This window comes from Sciurus vulgaris (genome assembly GCF_902686455.1).
Source record: "Sciurus vulgaris genome assembly, chromosome: X".
NCBI lineage: Eukaryota > Metazoa > Chordata > Mammalia > Rodentia > Sciuridae > Sciurus > Sciurus vulgaris.
Genome location: NC_136471.1, coordinates 105,152,845 through 105,174,107, shown reverse-complemented (window position 1 = coordinate 105,174,107; position 21,263 = coordinate 105,152,845). Strand labels below are relative to the sequence as shown.

Sequence of the window (21,263 nt, the reverse complement as noted above, 5' to 3'; positions counted from 1 at the left end):
GCCAGCAGGGGTTGGTCCAATAGAAACCAGTTGTCGACACTTTTAGTTTCTTTTTTTTTTTTTTAAATTTTTTTTAGATATTGATAGACCTTTATTTTTTTCATTTATTTATATGTGGTGCTGAGAATTGAACCCAGTGCCTCACACATGCTAGGCAAGTGGTCTACCACTGAGCTACAACCCCAGCTCCACTTCTAGTTTCTTACATACAACTAATTGCTACTTACAGTGCAGGTATTTATAGCAAGCTTGAAAAGTACACCAAAGTCTGAAGTCTTTGCCAGCGAATAAAACATATTGAGCTGGATGTGGTGGCATATGCCTGTAATCTCAGCGACTCTGGAGGCTGAGGCAGGAGGATTGCAATTTAAAATCCAGCCTCAGCAACTTAGCAAGACTCTAAGCAACTTAGCTAAACCCTGTCTCAAAATAAAAAATAAAAAGAGCTGGGAGTGTTGCTCAGTGGTTAAGCATCCCTGGGTTCAATCCCTGGTACCAAAACAAAACCAAAAACAAAAAAGTAACAACAAAAACACACAAATAAACAAACAAAAACATATTGAGAGCACTGGTAAGGTCTATAGCATTGTCTCCTGTGGCTCAATCACTAGTGAATTAAACAAGCCCCCAAGCTAGAGTGATTAATGATGAGTTAGTTGAAGGGGTTTGCTCTAGTTCAATGGGTTTTGATTTAAGCCAACCATTATTTATTGGTTGCCTACTGCATATGAGGACCTCTCTCAGGTATTGCAAGTAATAGTAGCCAGAAAAATCCGTGGGTCTCACCTTCTATCATTCTAACATAATAAAGGTAGCAGTTAACTTATATTGAACACTTGTTCTCTAACAGGTTCTATGCTAATAATTTGACATAAAATGTTTCTTTTAATCCCCCAAATGTATAGTTGCTCTCACTATCCCCATTTCTGGGGAATAGTAATTGTAGATAAGGAACCTAAAGATCAAAATGGCAAAATATGTAGGTCAGCAAGAGTTAACAAATGGAATGGGCATCAAATGAAAAAACTTCTGTATAGTAAAGGAAGCAATTAGGATTGTGAAGAAAGACTGGGCATGGAACCACCATATGGTCCAGTTATACACTCTTTGGTATTTATCTGAAAAAATTGAAGTCATCATACTACAGTGATTCATGCATACCCACATTTATAGTAGCACAATTCACAGTAGTCAAATTATGGAACCAGCCCAGGTGTCCATTGATGGACGAATGGATAAAGAAAATGTGGTATATATACAGAGTGGAGTTTTATTCAGCCATAAATAAGAATGAAATAATGTCATTTGCAGGAAAGTGGATGTAACTAGAGACCATTATATTAAACAAAATGAGCCAAACTCAAAAGGTCGAGGTCATATGTCTGCTCTCATATGTGGAAACTAGAGAAGAAAAAGGAAAACAAAGGTAGAGGGCAGGGATCTTATGAAAATCAAAGGGAGAGCAGTAGAGGAAAGGGGTCGGGGGTGGGAAGTGGGGAGAGAGGGGAAGTGCTGGGGAGTGATGTGGGCCAAATTATATTGTTATACTCTGTGTATAGATGAAGGTGTAACAACAAATTCCATCATTTTTTTTATTTGGAGTTCATCAACTCAAGGTTTTTATTGTTACATATTGAAAAGATTATTTATCAAGGAGTACATTTTCAAAGCCTTTCTAGAAGTTGGACAGCTGAATCCAATTCCCATTGTAATATTTTGAAGTTTTTCCCAAAAGTGTTTACATTCAAAATAACATTTTAACTACTTGCTGATTTCAACTCACATTTTAAACCTTTAACAATATTGTATTTTGTCCTGTGATTAACATTGTTCATTCACTAGTTGTGGAATAATGTACTAGTTATGTTGCACAGCCTTTCAGATTTCCTACGAGGTTTCTTACAGTTGTGGCCTGAGGAGCTTCCATCCATAAGTCACACCTAAGAACATAGCTATCCTGCCTCAGCAGAGCTTTGGAGTCACAACAGCCATCAGACCCACCTGATTTTTAGCCATAACAGATGAAGAATGCATTCCACAAATGGATCATGAAATTCAGGTTGCATTAACCTGGAATGGCCATCCAGAGCCAGTCACATAAATACAGTGAATAGGGAGCTGCCTCTTTATTGGGAATTGAAATAACATTGAAGAATCCACTCCCTAATCATGACTCTGAAGCATTTTCTCATTTGATAATGCTATATTGGCTTAATGTGTGGTATTCATTTCTTCAAGTTATGTTATGAAAAACTCCACTAAAATGCATATTCTTAGGGAGAGTTGTCCATAGGTTCTTAGATCCTCTGGCATCTTTGGGTTATTCATAGACTTTATCTTGAAACGCTTACCTAAAGTGACTTGCTCTTTGCTTCCATGCATTTTTAAAAAATTTTAAAATTTGTTCTACAAGTCCCATCATTTTGTACAACTAAAATGCAGCAGTAAAAAATGTGGAAATAGAAAAAAAGATATGTAGGCCAGGCCACCTTGGCTGGTAAATGGCCCAGAGTAGTGGTGGCTTAAAGGGGACTGTGATGAATGCCCTCATGGAGATATAGAGTTTGCTTGGGAGGAATCCTCTTTACTACCAGGGTTCCTTTTCTGCTGTTTCACACCACCTGCACACCAAGGCAGGCCCAGGGAACTTCCCTGCTGGGCATAGGGTTCCAGGAAAGTAGGAGTAGGGGAAGTAGATACTTGAACAGTCTGCTCAGAGCCAAGTCAGTCTGGCTGTGGTAAAAACTTAAGTGTGAAAAGGGGAAGGGTGGGGAGAAGTACCCTTGAGCAACATCTGCATATATTCTTAACCCACTTCCTCACTCTGATCCCTGATAAACTCTTTCTAAGCACTGAGAAAACCATAGACGAAAAAAAAAATTTTTTTTTAAATCTCTAGACTCTCCTAAAGCAATTGAATATCTTTATTTATTTATTTATTTATTTTGGTACTGGGGATTGAACCCAGGGGCCCCTCACCACTGGGCCAAGTCCCCAGTTCTTTTTATTTTGTATTTTGAGACAGGGCCTCACTAAATTGTTTAGGCCCTCACTAAACTGCTTAAGGCTTCACTGAGAGGCTGGAGCTGGTCTTAAACTTGCAGTCCTCCTACCTCAGCCTCCCGAGCTGCTGGGATAATAGGCATGTGCCATCTGCCCGGCAGTTAGATGATTTTTGAACCCACACATAAAACACTTCTGCTAAGTTTTAGGGCCACTATGTGTGACTGTATGAGTTGTCCTCTACGCAAGGGTGCCTGACCAAAGAGAGGAAGGGTAGCTGGCTAAATAAACCCTTTGCTGCAGGACAGCACTCCCAGAAGGGGAGTCTTTTCTAATATACATGAAGGCACTGTATACATGTAACCACCCTATAGATTTGTAGTTTTTTGGCTTCTATTTGTTTGTAAATGAAAATGATCTCAAGGCAGAAGCACATATTCTCCTCTTAAGAAAACTATATCGATGATCCAAGATCTACCCTCTATGGTACATGGAAGTATTCTTTCTGCCTTTGCATTTTTTTTCTATTGCTCAGGGTCACATATTTTGCTGTCATGTGGTGGCACATGCCTTAATCCCAGAGACTTGGGAGGCTGAGGCAGAACAGTTACAAGTTCAAGGCCAGCCGCAGCAACTTAATGAGGCCCTAAGCAACTTAGCAAGACCCTGTCTCAAGATAAAAAATAAAAAGGGCTGGGGATGTGACTCAGTAGTAGAGCATGCCTATGTTCAATCCATAGTGTAAACAAAAGGAAAAATCTCATATTTTCTTTCTTCTCATCTATTTAGGGGGTGGGGTGATGATGAGATACAGCTTTTAAGTGAAAAGTACAGGACCCATGTTAGGGTACTTCAAATATGCAGACTATCAGACTAGGGACATAGTTCATTGCCTAGCACAGGTGGGACCCTGGGTTCCATCCTCAGCCCTGAAAGAAATAAAGAAAAGAGAAAAATTCAAAATTTAAAAATTCAGAATTTAAAAACATAGACATCTTGATTTCTTGCTACTAAATGGACTGGATGCATGTTTTTCTCCTAGGCGGATTGTACGTGGACAGACTGCCAGGAGTTTGAATGACAATAAGCTACAATTATGTAAAGACAATTTCTCACAGTGGGGAAAAGCAGACTGCCCAGTCCCGGAGTTCGCTGGGAACCCTCCTATGGTATGTGCAATTCATTGTTGCTATCATAGTTTTATCACTGGCAGTCTTCAAACTATGTTTAAGATGCGCACAAATGTCATAGAGTTGTCTATCATATCACAAATGTCACAGAACTTCTAGGATGTTGAATCTACTTTTCTCTACTCTATTTATTGGCTAGAATTCTTTCTTGAAAGAAATTCTTTGCATTAATCTATTATCAATGTCCTGACAGAAAATTTGGCAAAGCAGTGTTTTAAAATCGTTGTTTGGTGACGTGTGCAAGGTGGGGCACACCTGTAATATCAGCACTTTAGAAGGCGGAGGCAGGAGAATCACCAAGTTCAAGATCCACCTCAGTATCTTAGTGAGGCCCTAAGCAACATAGCAAGACCCTGTCTCAAAATTTTAAAAAAAGGGCTGGGGATGTGGCTCAGTGGTAGAGCTCCCCTCTGTTTAATCTCCAGTACCTAAAACAAAACAACAACAAAAAAAGATTATGGGTTCAAAAAATTCCATCTCTTCTCTTTTGGATATAAAGACCACAATAACATCGTTAGTGATTTTCACAGGGACTCTTAAGGATTCCATCCCGAGCTGAGTTGAGTAGCTCAGATAAATCACTTGTAAGCAGCTAAGGGCATCTTCAGGTACCAGGAAATAAGACCTTCTATAAGACTTTCAGAACCGGGAAGAAAATTGATGATGTGGCACATTGGAATATCTTTAGGGATCAGGAGGTCCAGTCTATCAGATCTGAAGGAGGCTGGAAAACCAGGTTCACACAAACACCCAAGGACACCATGTGATGGAGCAGGGGTGTGATACTGGTGACTGAGGGCCAAAATACTTCCTTTAGCCTATAAGGAGTTCTGAAGGGCTCCTTTTTGTGTTTTCTCAAAATCTCTGCTCCATAAAGTGAGAAGCAGTACTTGTAATTTTCATATCTTTCCCCTTATTGACAGACAGTATGCTTTATTGGTTCTTGTGCTAGCCATTTGTTATGGTTTGGATATGAGGTGTCCCCCAAATACTCCTTGTGTTAATGCAGGAATATTGAGGTGGAATGATTAGATGTTGAGAGCTGTAACCTCATCAGTCCATCCTACTTTGAATGGACTGACTGGGTGGTAATGTAGGTCAGGGGAGGGGATGTGACTGGAGGAGGTGGGTCACTGGTGTGTTTGAAATGGTGCCTCTCTCCTGTGGTCCCCACCCCTTTCTCTGTCTCTCTGCTTCCTGGCCACCGCAAGGTGAGCAGCTTCCCTCTGCCATGCCCTTCTACCATGATGTTCTGCAGTAATGGACTTGGCTGACCACATACTAAACCTCTGGAACCATGAGTCCAAACAAACTTTTCCTCTTATGAGTTACTCTTGTTAGGCATTATGATCACAGTGACAAAAAACTAACTAAAACACCATTGCTATAAAACTGGACAAAAATCATTATTTTTTGTACAAGGGATTCTGAATAAGATTATTATTTTTTTCTTATACACAGTATGACATAAAGGCATATGTCCCATCCCATTTTCTCCTTTTGTCCTACTCTCTTGGCATAGGAATACCCTTCTCCTAGATGCAGCATGCTGTGATGTCTTATCTTTGAGCATCTCTGTCCATCAATAAAAACAAACAGACATGTCAGTGAACTGCCCACATGGCTTGCAAACATCAATTGAAAGGACAAAAAGGGAACCATATTGCCAGTCTTATGGGCTGCGGAAGGCATATTTCCTCGATGACAGCTAGGGTCAGAGTACTTCTATCTTAGCAGACATCTGCTTCAAAGGAGCTTCTGGTTTTCTGGGGAGATTAGAGGTAATACACAAACCTGTTTCCATTCAACGGCACCCTATGGTGGCACTCAGGAAATAGATGGATGACTCAAGACTGTTTTAAATACCTGCCCCCTGAAAATGAAGACTAGCAGCAGAACATTCCTGACCTCTGGTGCAAATATTGTCCAACTTTGGCTGGAGATGGGAACACACAACTGCTCTCACCTGGAACAAAGTGTCATAAGAAAATAATTTAATGAAAGATCATATGTGAAACTATGGGGAGGTACATTCCTGATTTTTTTTTTTCCTCCTTGAAATCTGTTCTGGAAAGTCGTATTTCATATGATATTGACTTCTAAGATTTTTTGCTACTTTATTAAACTGGGAATCCAAGTGTCAGAGTCTCAGGGTAGATTGGTTTGGCCTAAATGTTTTTATGTAGTCAACAATACTGTGGAGTAATTCCAGTGTACTGAAACACTGCATATTGTGGCCAAAGAGTATGTAGAGAATTCTAAAAACCTTCGGGTTTGTTCCTATTCAGCAAGAGCATTGCATAGCTCCTAGAGTTTACCAGGATATTGAAGAAACAGCTAAACGCTTGCATGAAACTTGTCATCTTGCAAAAGATCATTTTCAAGCTACATGGCTGAGAAAAAGCAATTGCAATGTTGTATTAAAAAATTATGTTGTTGAAATGCTATCCTTTAGAGAAATGTTAATTCTGAAACCAACCTTGCTTTACTGGAGGGTTATTGCAACTGCAATTGTGACACTGAGAGGGAAAGAGGAAATCTCATTCTTGTGGGTAGTTCCTCCTTGGAAAGTTTCATTCTGTAGATATAGCAGTTCTCCAGTGTGGCTAAGGAGAATTTTTCTTTTTTTTTGTACTGGGGATTGAACTCACAGGCACTTTACCACTGAACCACATCCTCAGCCCTTTTTATTTTTTATTTTGAGACAGGGGCTTGCTAAATTGCTTAGGGTCTCACTAAGTTGCTGAGACTGGCTTTGAATTTTTGATCCTACTGTCTCAGCTTCCTGAATAGTTGGGATTACAGACAGATTATAGGCGTGCACTACCATGCTTGGTGAGAATATTCATTTTTACACGTTCAACAGTTTATCAAAACTTCAGATATTTTTCATACGTTCTGTGTAGGGATTTATTTATCCTATGTCAAATGCAGCCAATCCTATGAAGATTAACTTGACTTGTAAAACTTTTTTCACTCTCTGAATCTTTTATTAGTTTTACCCCTTAACATATCACATTTTCATTTTTGCTCCGATTACAGACTTGGAAATGGATAGTGGGTCCCATGTTCCTGTATCTCTGTGAGCGGTTGGTCCGGTTTTGGCGATCTCAACAGAAGGTTGTCATCACCAAGGTATTGGTTGGCTTAGGAATTACTAGTAATTGGTGTCTAATTGTATCATGGATAATTCTACCCAAGTTCTTTATGTCTCTATGAGCTGTCTGATTAAACTTAAAGCAGAGAAGAGACCTATAGTTTATTTCAATGTACTTAGCTCGCTAATCAAATGGTTGGTCCTTTAATTGGAGACACTAGAAGATGTCACTTTCTCTTTGTAAATGAAGCCAGGTGCTTTGTGTACATGAAAATCTCTCTTTTTTTCTCTCTCTCTTCCTCTTTTTCTCTCTTTTTCCTCTCTCTCTCAGAAGGACATAGAGGCATTATGTGGTTAGTTAAAAGTGGAGAAGGAAATGTGAGTCTTAAAATTTTCAGATGCCAAAAGATCTAAGGAACCAAGGGTAGGTCTGACTGAGGCTGAGAAAATTTCTTAGGTCATTTCTGCCTCTTCTGTGCTTTATATATAATCATAGAATATCAGAGTCAAAGTGCCCAAAGTCTCAAGCAAGTTAGTAATTAATAAGCTGCAGCTTAAATTTGCTTTCCTAACCCCAAGTGTAGAGGAGTTTTTCCCACACTCTTCTATTTTTTTATTGTTTGTTCTATTTAGTTATACATGACAGCAGAATGCATTTTGAGTCATTGTACACATAGATGCAAAAATTCTTTTAAAAATTCTGGCAAGTTGCATATAAAAACATATTAAAAGGATATTGCACCACGATCAAGTGGGGTTCATCTCAGTGATGCAAGGTTGGTTCAACATCCGGAAATCAATAAATGTAATTCACCACATCAACAGATTTAAAGGTAAGAATCATGATTATTTTAATAGATGCAGAAAAAGCATTTGATAAAATACAGCATCCCTTCATGCTCAAAACACTAGAAAAAATAGGGATAGTAGGAACATAACTCAACATTGTAAAGACTGTGCTAAGCCCATGGTCAACATCATTCTAAATGGAGAAAAACTGAAAGCATTCCCTCTAAAAACTGGAACAAGACAGGGATGCCCTCTTTCACCACTTCGATTCAACATCGTCCTAGAAACTCTAGCCAGACCAATCAGAGAGAACAAAGAAATTAAAGGAATATGCATAGGAAAAGAAGAACTCAAACTATCACCATTTGCCAACAACATGATTCTACATTTAGAGGATCAAAAAAAATTCCACTAGAAAATTTCTAGAACTAATAAATGAATTCAGCAAAGCGGCAGGATATGAAATCAACACTCATAAATCTAATGCACTTCTATTCATAAGTGATGAATATTCTGTTTTTTACCCCACAGATAAACATTCACCTAACTAAATATAAATGGAAACTCCTTGTTACAGTTTCTGGAAACACCAGGCAAGACCATTCTTATCAAATAAAATTTAGTTGAATTCAACTCAACAAGTATTTACCAAAGGCCTGCTATGGGTCATTTTTGCAAAACATACAAGTTCCTTCTGTCCTCTGTCCTAACAGTTTTCATTTGATATTTATGAAGGGTCATAGTAAAGCTGGTCCTGCTGGAACTGGAAGTCTTTAATATAGGAAGCCAAACAGTTCTCCTTTTATGCTATTTATATTATATTATAAGAAAATGCTCATAGATCAGCAAAATAAGTGGCCACAAAATTCCCCTTATTGGACAAGAGATGAGTGAACCAGACAAATATGTCTCTTAAAGATACTTGTAAGGAAGTCTTGTTTTCATGTAAAAAAAATAGATATTCCTTTTCTTCTCAGACCAACAAATGTAAAAAACAAGGTGTTAACTCAGAATATTCCAGTGAGAATGTTGTCCACTAGTACATCTTATTTAGTTAAATCCTATTTGTGCCTGTGATGGCAAAATTGCGATATGGTAAAAAATTTTTTCACCACACAAAATGATGACATGGCAAACAATTGTCAACCTAATTTTCTGAATGTGAAATGATTCTTTCCAACTCTGTATTTCAAAGCAGAAGGGAAGTTGGATACAACCACATCGTATAAGATGTATTTAAGTCACAAGCTTAGGAAATGTGTGACAACTCTTCGTTTGGCACTGGGGACAGGATCCAGGGCCTCACCATGCTAAGTACATACTTTAACACATGCTACACCTCCAGACACTTTTTTTTAGGGAGCGGGGAGTATTGGGGATTAAACCCAGGGGCACTCTACCACGGAACCACATTCCCAACCCTTTAAAAAAAAGCTTTTAAAGTTCATTTTGAGAAAGGGTCTCACTAAGTTGCCCAGGTTGACCTTGAACCTGTGATCCTCCTGCCTCATCTTCCTAAGTTCCTGGGATTATAGGTGTGCACCACCATACCTGGGTCAACCAACAATTTTTATTAAAAGAATTTCCCACTCTCTTACAACTCTCTACTCATGAAAGGAGAAGCCCAGCAATATCAGTCAACATTAAAAACCCACTATTTTGTTTCCATTGATTTCATTTTCCTTTGATGGCCCTTGGGTTTGTCTTTAGTTATACACATGAAGTTCTTCTGGGCATCTTAGGAATCATGAAAGAAACGGTATATTACTTTTTTTATTCTTATTTTGTTTTTAATTGACACATAATTGCACAAATTTAGAAGGTACAATGTAGTGTTTTGATACATTATACTTTGTGTAATAATCAAATCAGTGTAATTAGAATATCCTTCACTTCAACATTTATCATATCATTGTCATGAGAACATTCAAAATCCTCTCTTTTAGCTGGGCATGGTGGCACATGACTAAAATCCCAGACACTCAGGAGACTGAGGCAGGAGGATCTCAAGTTTGAGGCCAGACTGGGCAAATTAGCCAGGTCCTAAGCAACTTAGTGAGACTCTGTCTCAAAATGAAAAAGAAAAATGTCTGGGTGTCTGGGAGTGTGGTTCAGTGATAGTGTGTCCCTGGGTTTAATCCCTATTAGTGTGCACACACACACACACACACACACACACACACACACACACACTAAATAAAGAAATAAAAAGAAAGATGGTCTCTTTAGCAATTTGAAATAGACATTATTGTTACCCATGGTCACCTTACTGTTCAACAGAACATCAGAACTTATTGTTCCTTATTGTATGCAGTACTGGGGATTGATCCCAGGGGAGCTCTACCACTGAGCTATATCTCCAGCACTTATTTTATCTTGAGATGGGGTCTTGCTAAACTGCTTAAACTGGCCTCAAACTTGCAATCCTCCTGCCTCAGCTTCACAAGTCACTGGGATTACAGGGTTGCACCACTGCACCTGGTCTTATTTCTACTATCTGTGATTTAGCACGTGTTAACCAACCTTTACCCTTCTCTCCCTCTCCACTACTTACTCCATCCTCTGGTATCCACCGTTCTACTCTCAACTTGTACGAGATCAACTCTTTTAGATTTTGCATATTCATGAAATCATGTGCTATTTGTCTTCCTGTGTTCCGCTTATTTCACTTAACATAATCTCCTCTAGGTTCATCCATGACAGGATTTTCTCCTTTTTATGGTTGAATAGGTTTCCATCATATATATGTACCATGTTTTCTTTATCCATTCACCTGTTGATGGACACTTAGGTTGATTCTGTATCTTGGCTATTGTAATTAGTGCTGCAATGAACATGGGAGCAATGAACATGGATAGGTCTTTGACAAAAAGTAGTATATTGCTTTCTGCATAGCTCTTTATTGGGTTCTATTTTTAAAGTAGTTCTCCACTTACTAGTTGATGAACATTTGGATTGTTTTAATTTTTGCTATTATGAATTAAACTGTTAGGAACATTTGGATATATGCAGAATGAATATGGCAGTGGGTAGGTCGGCCCTAGCTTGGGGAGAGATGAATCATGTACTCTCCAAGTAGGGAGAAATGCATTACGTGGAATAGGACAGGTTCCAGGTGTGATTCAGGATAAGTACAGATAGTAGAGTTAACTTGGGATCTCCAGAAGGATTCTGTCCAGTTCTCAAGGCCCTCTCTCATCCCCTGGGGAGATAGGAAGGCTGAGCAGGAAAATATCACTTTCTTCCCCTATTTTTTTGCACCTTCCTTGACTTCTGAGAGAGAAAAACAATCAGAATAAGCTGATGACTTAGGCTGGATTCCATGGTAAAGACTCTGAGACAGAGAATTGCACGCAGAAAGTTGATAGGGATGTGTTCTCAGGAACTGCACCCATAAAGTACAAAAGGTGGAAATGGGAGAGGGAAATGATGACCCTGACCTACAACATACTGGTAACTGTGGTCTCAGTTGATTCTACAAGGGGTGCTGGAGTTGAGATTGTCCCTTGAAGTTGCCAAATTTGGGAGAAAGGACTAGGTCTTTGTATTCCTTCAGCAGTCCATCATTGGCTATGGGCTACAGCTAAGGGCAATTCTGAGTGACCAATCAGAGAACTTTCCACGTTGGGCCTGAAGTAGAGACCTGGATGGGACACCTTAGCTCAGCCTTTTATCCATATGAACACTGAAAGGGCCAATATTTAGGGAAAGTATCATTTCTAGAGACATGTTTTGTTCCATAGGTGGTCACTCATCCTTTCAAAACCATCGAGCTACAGATGAAAAAGAAGGGATTCAAGATGGAGGTGGGTCAGTACATTTTTGTCAAGTGTCCCAAGGTGTCCAAGCTGGAGTGGCACCCTTTCACACTGACTTCTGCCCCTGAGGAAGACTTCTTTAGCATCCATATCCGCATCGTTGGGGACTGGACAGAGGGACTATTCAATGCTTGTGGCTGTGATAAGCAGGAGTTTCAAGATGCCTGGAAACTACCTAAGTGAGTACAAGGCACATATTACAAAGCTATAGGAGTTCAGGAAAAATGGCACTCAGTAGCTCCTCTTCCCCCATTTTTATTACACTATCTCCTGAGTCTCTGACTAAACACAGAGATCCTAACAATATACAGAACTTTCTGTGTTCCCACTGAATGTGTGTGGTATGCTTATGCATATTTTTAATAAGTCTTTATGTGAAATTTAAAACATTTGGATCAAATATTAGAAATAAATACTTTCAAATTCCTTTAAGTATGTAATGGTAATACCAAGTTACATTAACTTTTCTAACGAACAGAATTGTAGTATATCAAAACGATATTTTGGGTATTTTTTGGTACTGGGGGTTGAATCCTGGGACACTTTGCCACTGAGGGACAACCCCAGCTCTTTTTTTTAAATTTTGAGACAGGGTCTTGCTACATAGCCAAAGCTAGCCTCAAATTTGCAATTCTCTTACCTTAGCCTCCTGAGTTGCTGGGATTACAAGCATGAGCCACTGTGCCTGGCCAAAAATATTCTTAAATTTTAATTGGCACCATTCTTTTGAGGGTAAATGCCATATATTATTTGCTTTGCATTGTTCTCCCCACATGCCTAACGCAGTGTCAGGCATCTAGTAGATGCTGCAGAAAAGTTTGTTGAATAACTCAATGAATACACAAATGAGAAGTGGGAATATTAAATCTATAGGATGTTATGATGTAGAAAATTCTTACATCAATGTGCCATGTAAGTAGTAATTTTAAGTGTAGGATGGTCTGGCAAGAGACAGAGATATGTTTGTGCATATGTGTGTGTGTGTACAAAGAAGGAAAGGAGGATGGGAAAGTGAAATTATACCCTTGATGCACTACCCTATACCCTTGATGAGTTACCGTATGTTTTCAATTAACTAAAATTCCTCTTCTTACTTTCCATCCCTATGTTGGCACTAAGTTGTTTACTTGTAAATCATTTCATGGAAGAAAGCGCCCCATAGATACATTACACCAGTTTAAATTGCCATATTGCTAAGCTCCAGTAGTAATGAACGCTTCATCTTACTGTGAACAGCATCTTACTGTAACTACCTCCTCTTTGCTTCCATTCAGGATAGCTGTTGATGGACCCTTTGGTACAGCCAGTGAAGACGTGTTCAGCTACGAGGTGGTGATGTTAGTGGGAGCAGGGATTGGGGTCACGCCCTTCGCATCCATTCTCAAGTCAGTCTGGTACAAATATTGCAATAATGCCACCAATCTGAGGCTCAAAAAGGTAAGTTCCTTTATTTTTTGGAAGATCTGGAGTAGCCATTCATTGCCAAATGAGGTGTGAAAGCACCTTCAGGGCAAGGTTGGCAGGGAACATGGAAAGTAAAGAAAAGTTTTTGGTGGTTCAGAGAGCCAGACTTAGCCTATTTGATAAGGTATATGTGCTTCTATATAAGCAGGCCTATTGGTAAAAGTAATTTGAATACAGTATTTATATAGCATTACCAGAAGTTTATAAGAAAGAAACTTGGGAAAAAATATTCACAGCCCTAACCATCCTCTTTCCCCTTCTCTTTCTCCTCCTCCTCCTTCTGCTGGGGATTGAACCTAGGGCCTGTGCATGCTAGGCAACTGTTCCACCACTGACCTATACCTCCATCCTCTTATATATATTCTTTTTCTTTTGTCTTAAAAGAGTTTATTAAAAATCATTCCATTTATTCCCTACATTCGAGGACGAAAGTGGGATTAAGATTAATTGATTTATATCAATGTAAACCCTTTTTTATATTTTTATTTTTGGTGCCAAGGATTGAACTCAGGGGCGCTTCACCACTGAGCCACATCCCCAGCCCTTTTCTTATTTAATGACAGGGTCTCAGTAAGTTGCTTAGGGCCTCCCTAAGTTGCTGAGGCTGACCTTGAATATGTGATCCTCCTTTCTCAGCCTCCTAGCTGCTGAGATTACAAGTGTGACCCACCATGCCCAATGAGGCAAACCTTTTTTTCATTTGTTTTTTTAAAGAGTTTTATTGTTATACAGGGTGCAAACTTTTAAAATAAGGTTTTAATGAAAGCAATAGTCAACATGGATGTATATCTTCTTTTCTAATATTCTTTTCACAGGCTTACATATTTTGGGGAGGTTGTAAATTTCAACTATGTACAATTTCATATCCTGGTTTTTAAAACAGAAAATGTTTTTCAGAGACATCACAAACTTCAAAATGATGACTTTTAATGATTACTTCATATACCATTGGGAAGATGCAGACTAAGTTTTCTACCATTCTGGATTATAAATTGACATTGATTCAATTTTCTGGCCTTCAACACTTTTCTTGGCGGGGGCAGGGGGGGAGCAGGAGATGTGAAACTTTTACTTTTTAATGGATATCTCCTCGGGATCAATTCCCGGGGAGTGTTACATGTAAATTACCCAATGAAGGACGTCCTCAATAAACACTGAATCATTCTAGTAACTGTAAAGATAAATTCTCATGGGTACAGTGAACCTACTTTGACTTTTTTTTTAATGTTATGTAGTTATGTTTTTTTTTTGTTTGTTTCATTTTGTTTTGTTTTTTATTCTCCCTTTTACCTCTTTTCTATGTGGAGGAGGTATGGGTAGAACTATTTATTTTTTCCTAAGAACTCATAAGTGTCTGGCAGTAGCAGCCACTGCTAGTGTAGATTCCTCATGTCTTTCTGAGAGGGGGAATAAGGGATGTCAGGGCTTCTGGGAGAGAAGAAGCAACCAGCCCAAGATGGAAAAGTAGGTGGGCCAGAGACTTGCTTTTTCTTTGAACTATGTATTTCTGAGGCCAAGTTAGTTCTTTTCTTTTTTTTAACGGTGCTGGGGATTGAACCCAGGGCCCTGTGCTTGCAAGGCAAGCACTTTACCAACTGAGCTATCTCCCCAACAGGCAAGTTAGTTCTTTATTGCCCTGACAGTATGAAGTCCAGAGCAGACTGATGTAAATTAGCCTGTGAAATGTCCAGAGTCTTCTGAAAACCCATGTTGCTAGGCATTCTGAGCATCAGCAAAAAAGGGGAACGGTAGCAATGCATATGTTAATGCTGCTAGAGCCCACGCCAATACAATCTGCTCTGTGGTCCATCCCTCTTTCAGATCTACTTCTACTGGCTGTGCCGGGACACACATGCCTTTGAGTGGTTTGCAGACCTGCTGCAGCTGCTGGAGACCCAGATGCAGGAGAGGAACAATGCGGATTTTCTCAGCTACAACATCTACCTTACTGGCTGGGATGAGTCTCAGGTGAGGATGAAGATCCAGGTCTCAAATCCTTCCTTTAGTGTCCAGGGCTTGCCCACTTTCCCTTGATTATTGATGTGTGTTGTCTACTGGGTTTTTTCCAAGAAAGGTCAATGGATTCAAGGGATCTAGCCCATTCACTTTCACTCAGCATAGCCACATGGTAGATTCTTGAGACTAGATCCAAAGCTAAGGAATCTAAAAGGGGATAAGGTCATGACTTTGACATTATTAAAACAATATTCCCATCAGGGAGTCTAAAACCAAATGGATAAAATTTGCCAGAGGATAATGGGGAAAAATGTGTGTGTGCCTTTAATTCATGTATTTATGCATATTTTATAATATACTTAATATGTTTATAGTTATTAAGTATGTACAGTCAGCCCTCCTTATGCTTGGGTTCTGCATCTGTGGATTCAACCAAACACTGATAATAAATATTTGGAAAAACTTGCATCTGTTTTGAACAGGTACAGGCTTTATTTATTTATTTATTTATTTTTTGGTCATTGTTCCCTAAACAATACAGTGTAGCAACAGGTGCACAGCATTTAAATTGTCTTAGGTAATATTAGTAATCTAGAGATCATTTAAAGTATATGGGAGGATGTGCATAGATTTTTTTTTTTCCTTCTGGTACTGGAGATTGAACCCAGGAACATTCTACCGTTGAGTTACATCCCCAACCTATTTTATTTACTTTTGAGACAGGGTCTCACTAAGTTACCCAGACTAGCCTTGAACTTGCATCCTCCTGCCTCAAACTCCTGATTCACTAATACCTATGCAAATACTACACCATTTTACATAAAAGATTTGAGCACCATAGATTTGGGTATTCAAGGGGGAGGGGTTTAGAACCAATCCCCTGCAGACACGGAGGGAGAACTGAACTACTTGCCAGGTATTGCTGTTAAAGTTTACACAGATTGTCTATTTTTATGCTCTCAACAACCCTGTGAGAGAACTACTATTATTATCCACATTTTACTTATGAAGAACCAAAGCCCAAAATAGAGTTGGTCATTTGCCTAAAGGCACCCAACAAGTAACCCACACAGTTAGAATGTTCCAGAGCCTGCAGTCTGAGTGACTACCTGTAGTTTATGATTATTATTAGTAAATAAATCACTGTATATATAAAGAAGGTGAGACATATGTGTGTAGTGTATGTGTATGGGTGTGTGTATTTCAAATGACAGTATGCTTTCAAAACCGTTTAGAGGGCACTATAATAAAACAAGTGAGTTGTTTTCAACTCGGGGTGATTTTGCCCCTCTCCCTTCCCCCACCAGGGACATTTGGCAATGTAAATATCTTACAATTGACAAGCTCCCCAAACAGTACATGAAGCCTCTTATAATGTTCTTAATCCCATTCACGAGGGAGGAACCCTCTTGACCCCATCACCTCTTAGAGTTCCCACCTCTTATTGGTATCACGTTTAGAAACACCTGAAATTTTGAAGGAGGTACATTTGAAGCACAGTAGCTGGCTATAGCTAGACATTGGCTCCTCAACCCTGGGCATCTTTCACTTGAATTCTGTCACTGTCAAAATTGGCATTTCCTTTGGGTTTTGTTTTGTTTTGGTACCGGGGATTGAACCCAGGGATGCTTCACCACTGAGCCACATCCCCAGCCCTTTTTATTTTAAATTTTGAGACCTTTTTATTTTAAATTTATTTAAAATAAATTTAAATTTATTTAAAATAAATTTAAATTTATTTTAAATTTTGAAACTTAGGTCTCACTAAGTTGCTTAGGGCCTCACTAAGTTGCTGAGGCTGGCTTCAAATATGTGATCCTCCTGCCTCGGCCTCCCAAATCATTGGGATTATAGGTGAGCACCATCGTGTCCAGCTCATTTGGGTTTTTAAATTATTGTCTACCATAGATTCTTCAAGTCTTAGAAGAGTCTTGCAGCAAATGTAGATCCAGGGACACATGACCATGAGAACTGCTGCTTCAGAAAAAGCAGTTTCAAGATACCACTTCTGCAATTTAAAAACAAAACAGTAAAACCCCTTTGACAAAAATAAAACCCAGGGGAAAATCTATAATTTATAAATTGCTTTACAGTTTTGCTATTTTATTTTATTTATTTATTTTGGTATCAGGAATTGAACTCAGAGGCGCTTTATCACTGAGCCACATCCCTAGCCTTTTTTTGAAGTTTTTTTATTTTTGAGACAGGGTCTTGCTAAGTTACCTAGAGCCTTGCTAATTTACTGAGATAACTTGTGATCCTCCTGCCTCAGCCTCCTGAGTAGCTGGGATTACAGGCATGTGCCACCATACCTGGCTATAACACTTTTACTATTTTAAAAAGTCAGACACTTATTTGCGTTGAAAAAAATTATTATTTAGCTTTGGAAAACTGGTCCCATAGCATTGTGAAAAGAGTGACCATCTTTTCTTTTTAAAAGTTTTTTGTGCCATTTTACTATTTGCTTATTTTTGCAGTACTAGGGATTGAACCCAGGGGTGCTCTTCCAATGAACTACATCATCAACCCTTTTTCATTTTTAAATTTTGAGATGGGGGTCTCACTAAGTTTTCCAGACTGGCCTTGCATTTGTGATCTTCTGGCCTCAGCTTCTGGAGTAGATGGGATTACGGGTATGCACCACTACATGTGGCTGTGACTATCTTACTTAATCCCCTCCATCTCCATCATCCATCCCCTGCCTAGTGGATTTAAGATAGGATTTATTTAAAAAACACATTTAATTAGCCACTTCTATGAAAATACCTTTTGTTCAAATGCTAGAATGGTAGCAAGAAAAGAACACATGTGTCCACACATGTACAGCTTCAGATTTGATTTGATGTCCCATTAAGTTACAAAAAATAGTACTACATTTTAGTCTGTGATTATGTCAGTTCTTAGTGATTCTCCCAAACATGGAATACATTAGGGTGAGGAGAGAAACTCAAACAGGAGAGAGAAAAACAGTGAGCTGGGTGGGGTGGCATATGCCTATAACCCCAGTGATGCAGGAGGCTCAGGCAAGAGGATTGAAAGTATGAGGCCAGCCTCAGCATCCCTGGGTTCAATTCCTGGTACACACACACAGAAAAAAAAAAAGACAGAGACAGAGAGAAAGACAGTGAGACGGTACCCACACTTCAGTGCCTGGCTCGCATGCTATGACCTTAAACTTCCCCTTAGCCTCCCATTCTACTTTCCTACTTTGTTCTCATGAGGATGCTTGTGCCTCTTCATGGCGCTCACCATAGTCTATTCTACCAATTATATTACTTGCATTTATACTTCAAGGTCTCCCTTTCTGGAGAGGAAATTGCTAGAGAGCGATCCAGTTTGTTTATCTTTGTTTTTCTTTTCTAGTCTCCAGCATGGTGCTTTGTAGTATGCAACTGTACCTGTGTGTGTGTCTTACAGCATGCTTCTGTTTCCTGAATCCATGTTTTTTGCTGCAGGCCAATCACTTTGCTGTGCACCATGACGAGGAGAAAGACGTGATTACAGGCCTGAAGCAAAAGACTTTGTATGGACGACCCAACTGGGATAATGAGTTCAAGGCAATTGCGAGTCAGCATCCTAAGTAAGGAGTCCCCCACCAGGGTGTGCATTTCACTCCCTTCCTTCCTTCCTTCCTTCTCCTTTGCTACTGGGGATTGTACCAGAGGTGCTTTACAAGTGACCTACATCCCCATTTCTTTTTTATTTTGAGACAGGGTCTTGCTAAACTGCTGAGGCCGGCCTCAACCTTGTGTTCCTCCTGCCTCAGCCTCCCCAGTAGCTGGGAATACAGGCATGTGCCACCATACCCAGCTCATTAGGGTGTTCTTAAGGTTCTTCCTCTACTTATAGCAGCAGCTCCCAAGCATGGCTACACTTCTGTATTCTAGAAACTAACATACCCATGTTACTATATGGGGTTGATTTCATGTCTAGCTGAAGATTCCTAATATCTGTGACTTTAGGAGGGAAACTTTAAATCACAGCAAAACTTACCAGGGGGGTTACCACCACTTAAGAGCAATGAAGAATCTCAGACTCCTGCCTCGGATTTTCTCAATTGCCTATCCCAAGCAGGGTCATGTTTTGTTTTGTTTTGTTTTGCTTGAAACCTAAATTTCACTAGGGTATCCACTTCTTTTAAATATTCAATATAATTTATACTTAAGGAGACACCACTCTCCTCACTTTCAGTTATAGGTGCTGCTGCTCCTCCTCTTCCTTCTTTTTCTAGTCCTGGGGATTGAACTAGGTGCCATCTACCACTGTGCTATATCCTCAACCCTTTTAATTTTTTGAGATGGGGTCTCCCTAAGTGGCTTACAGCCTCACTAAGTTGCTGAGGCTGGCCTCTAACTTGCAATCCTCCTGCCTTAGCCTCCCCAAATGCTGGGATTACAGGCACGTGCTACTGTGCCCTATTTAGTTCCAGCTTCTAAGTCTAAAATTATAAGTTGATAGCTGTCCAAGGCTCTTTCTGCCCTCACTAAAACTTTATCCATCATGAGGCCTTGAGATCTCCTATCTTGCTTGAACACATGAAAAACTCAAGAGCTCACCATATACGTTCCACCATTGCTTCTTATACTTTAATGAGCATATAAATCAATCGGTTGTATTTTTTAAATGCAGGTTCTGATTTACTTGTTCCAGGGTGGGACTCAAGAATCTGCATTCTTAAAAAGGCAATGATGGAGCAGGGCCCAGTGGCACATGCCTTAATCCCAGCGACTCAAGGGACTGAGACAGGAGGATCAAGAGTTTAAAGCCAGCCTCAGCAACTTAGCGAGGCTCTAAGCAATTCAACGAGACCCTATCTCTAGATAAAGTATATAAAAAGGGGCTGGGGATGTGGCTCAGTGGTTAAGTGCCCCTGGGTTCAATCCCTGATACCAAAAAAAAAAAAATACTAACCTCCCCCCCCCCAAAAAAAAAACCAAAGCCAATGCCAGGCTATTGATCTGGAACCACCACTTAAAGAGCAAGGCCTTAAACTCTTGGAGGGAGCCACACTGAGCTGTTGTCAAAGTTGGGGTACCTAAAGAGGGTTTGCTATTGATTTCAAGGTTTGAAAGAGTTTGGGGGCACAGAACCCTGAAGGGAAGTAGCTCACAGACTCACAAATTAACCACCATTTTCTTTGTGGTAGAAGTTTCCAGAAACCCTTCTTAGAATTCATTCTCTAGGGAAGTCAACTGCCATTTGAAGGATCCAGCTGTCCCCACAATCAGGGCTGAGCCCGACCTGCAGAGTAATCTGTAGAAAAGACAAAGAAACAGAGAAGATTCTGCCCTGGGGCCTCAAATCAATAGGAAATCCCCCACCTGCACTGTAGTCCATTTTATTCCAAAGTCTGAAACTGTCTTTTTTTTTTTTTTTCCTTCCCTGAAAGTACCAGAATAGGCGTCTTCCTCTGTGGCCCTGAAGCCTTGGCTGAAACCCTCAACAGGCAGAGCATCTCCAACTCCGAGTCCGGCCCTCGGGGAGTGCATTTCATTTTCAACAAGGAAAACTTCTAACTGGTGTCTTCCATAAGGAAACAAATTAGGTTATGCTGTATCAAATGCCCAAATAATGTTGGTTGGATGTAAGTTCCTCCTCTTAAAAAAAGGGGGGGGGGGGGGGAAGAAACCATAATGTAATGGATTCCATGAAAGGAATGTCAATAATTGTTTGGGAGTGAGAAATTACATTTTTATGTCACTTTATGGTTTTCAGAGCACTTTTACAAACATTATTTCATTTCTTTCCCTCCATAATGTCAGAGGAAGGTAGGGCAAGGATTCCTGACTCATTTTTAGTCTAAAACAATGGGGCTTTGAAAGTGTTCAGTAGGTTCCTTAGAATTATGAACCAGAGAAGCCAGTGAGAATATGGCAATAGTATGTTCTCTGTATCCATCTGCAGAGACCAGATCTAGGCCATCTGGCTCCAGGTTTGGTAATTTTC

At 39.7% G+C, this 21,263-nt stretch overlaps 1 protein-coding gene across 1 annotated transcript in view; it reads left to right on the top strand.

The window, feature by feature from the left end:
* Positions 1-20,984, top strand: part of CYBB (cytochrome b-245 beta chain) — a 42,113-nt gene extending 21,129 nt beyond the window's left edge. The window contains exons 7-13 of the mRNA XM_079122918.1: positions 4,046-4,172; positions 7,236-7,328; positions 11,823-12,076; positions 13,172-13,334; positions 15,183-15,329; positions 18,773-18,897; positions 20,707-20,984. Of these exons, the coding sequence (XP_078979044.1) occupies positions 4,046-4,172; positions 7,236-7,328; positions 11,823-12,076; positions 13,172-13,334; positions 15,183-15,329; positions 18,773-18,897; positions 20,707-20,833 (1,036 nt within the window). The 3' untranslated portion in view covers positions 20,834-20,984. The remainder of the gene's footprint in view (positions 1-4,045; positions 4,173-7,235; positions 7,329-11,822; positions 12,077-13,171; positions 13,335-15,182; positions 15,330-18,772; positions 18,898-20,706) is intronic.
* Positions 20,985-21,263: the final 279 nt, after the last annotated feature.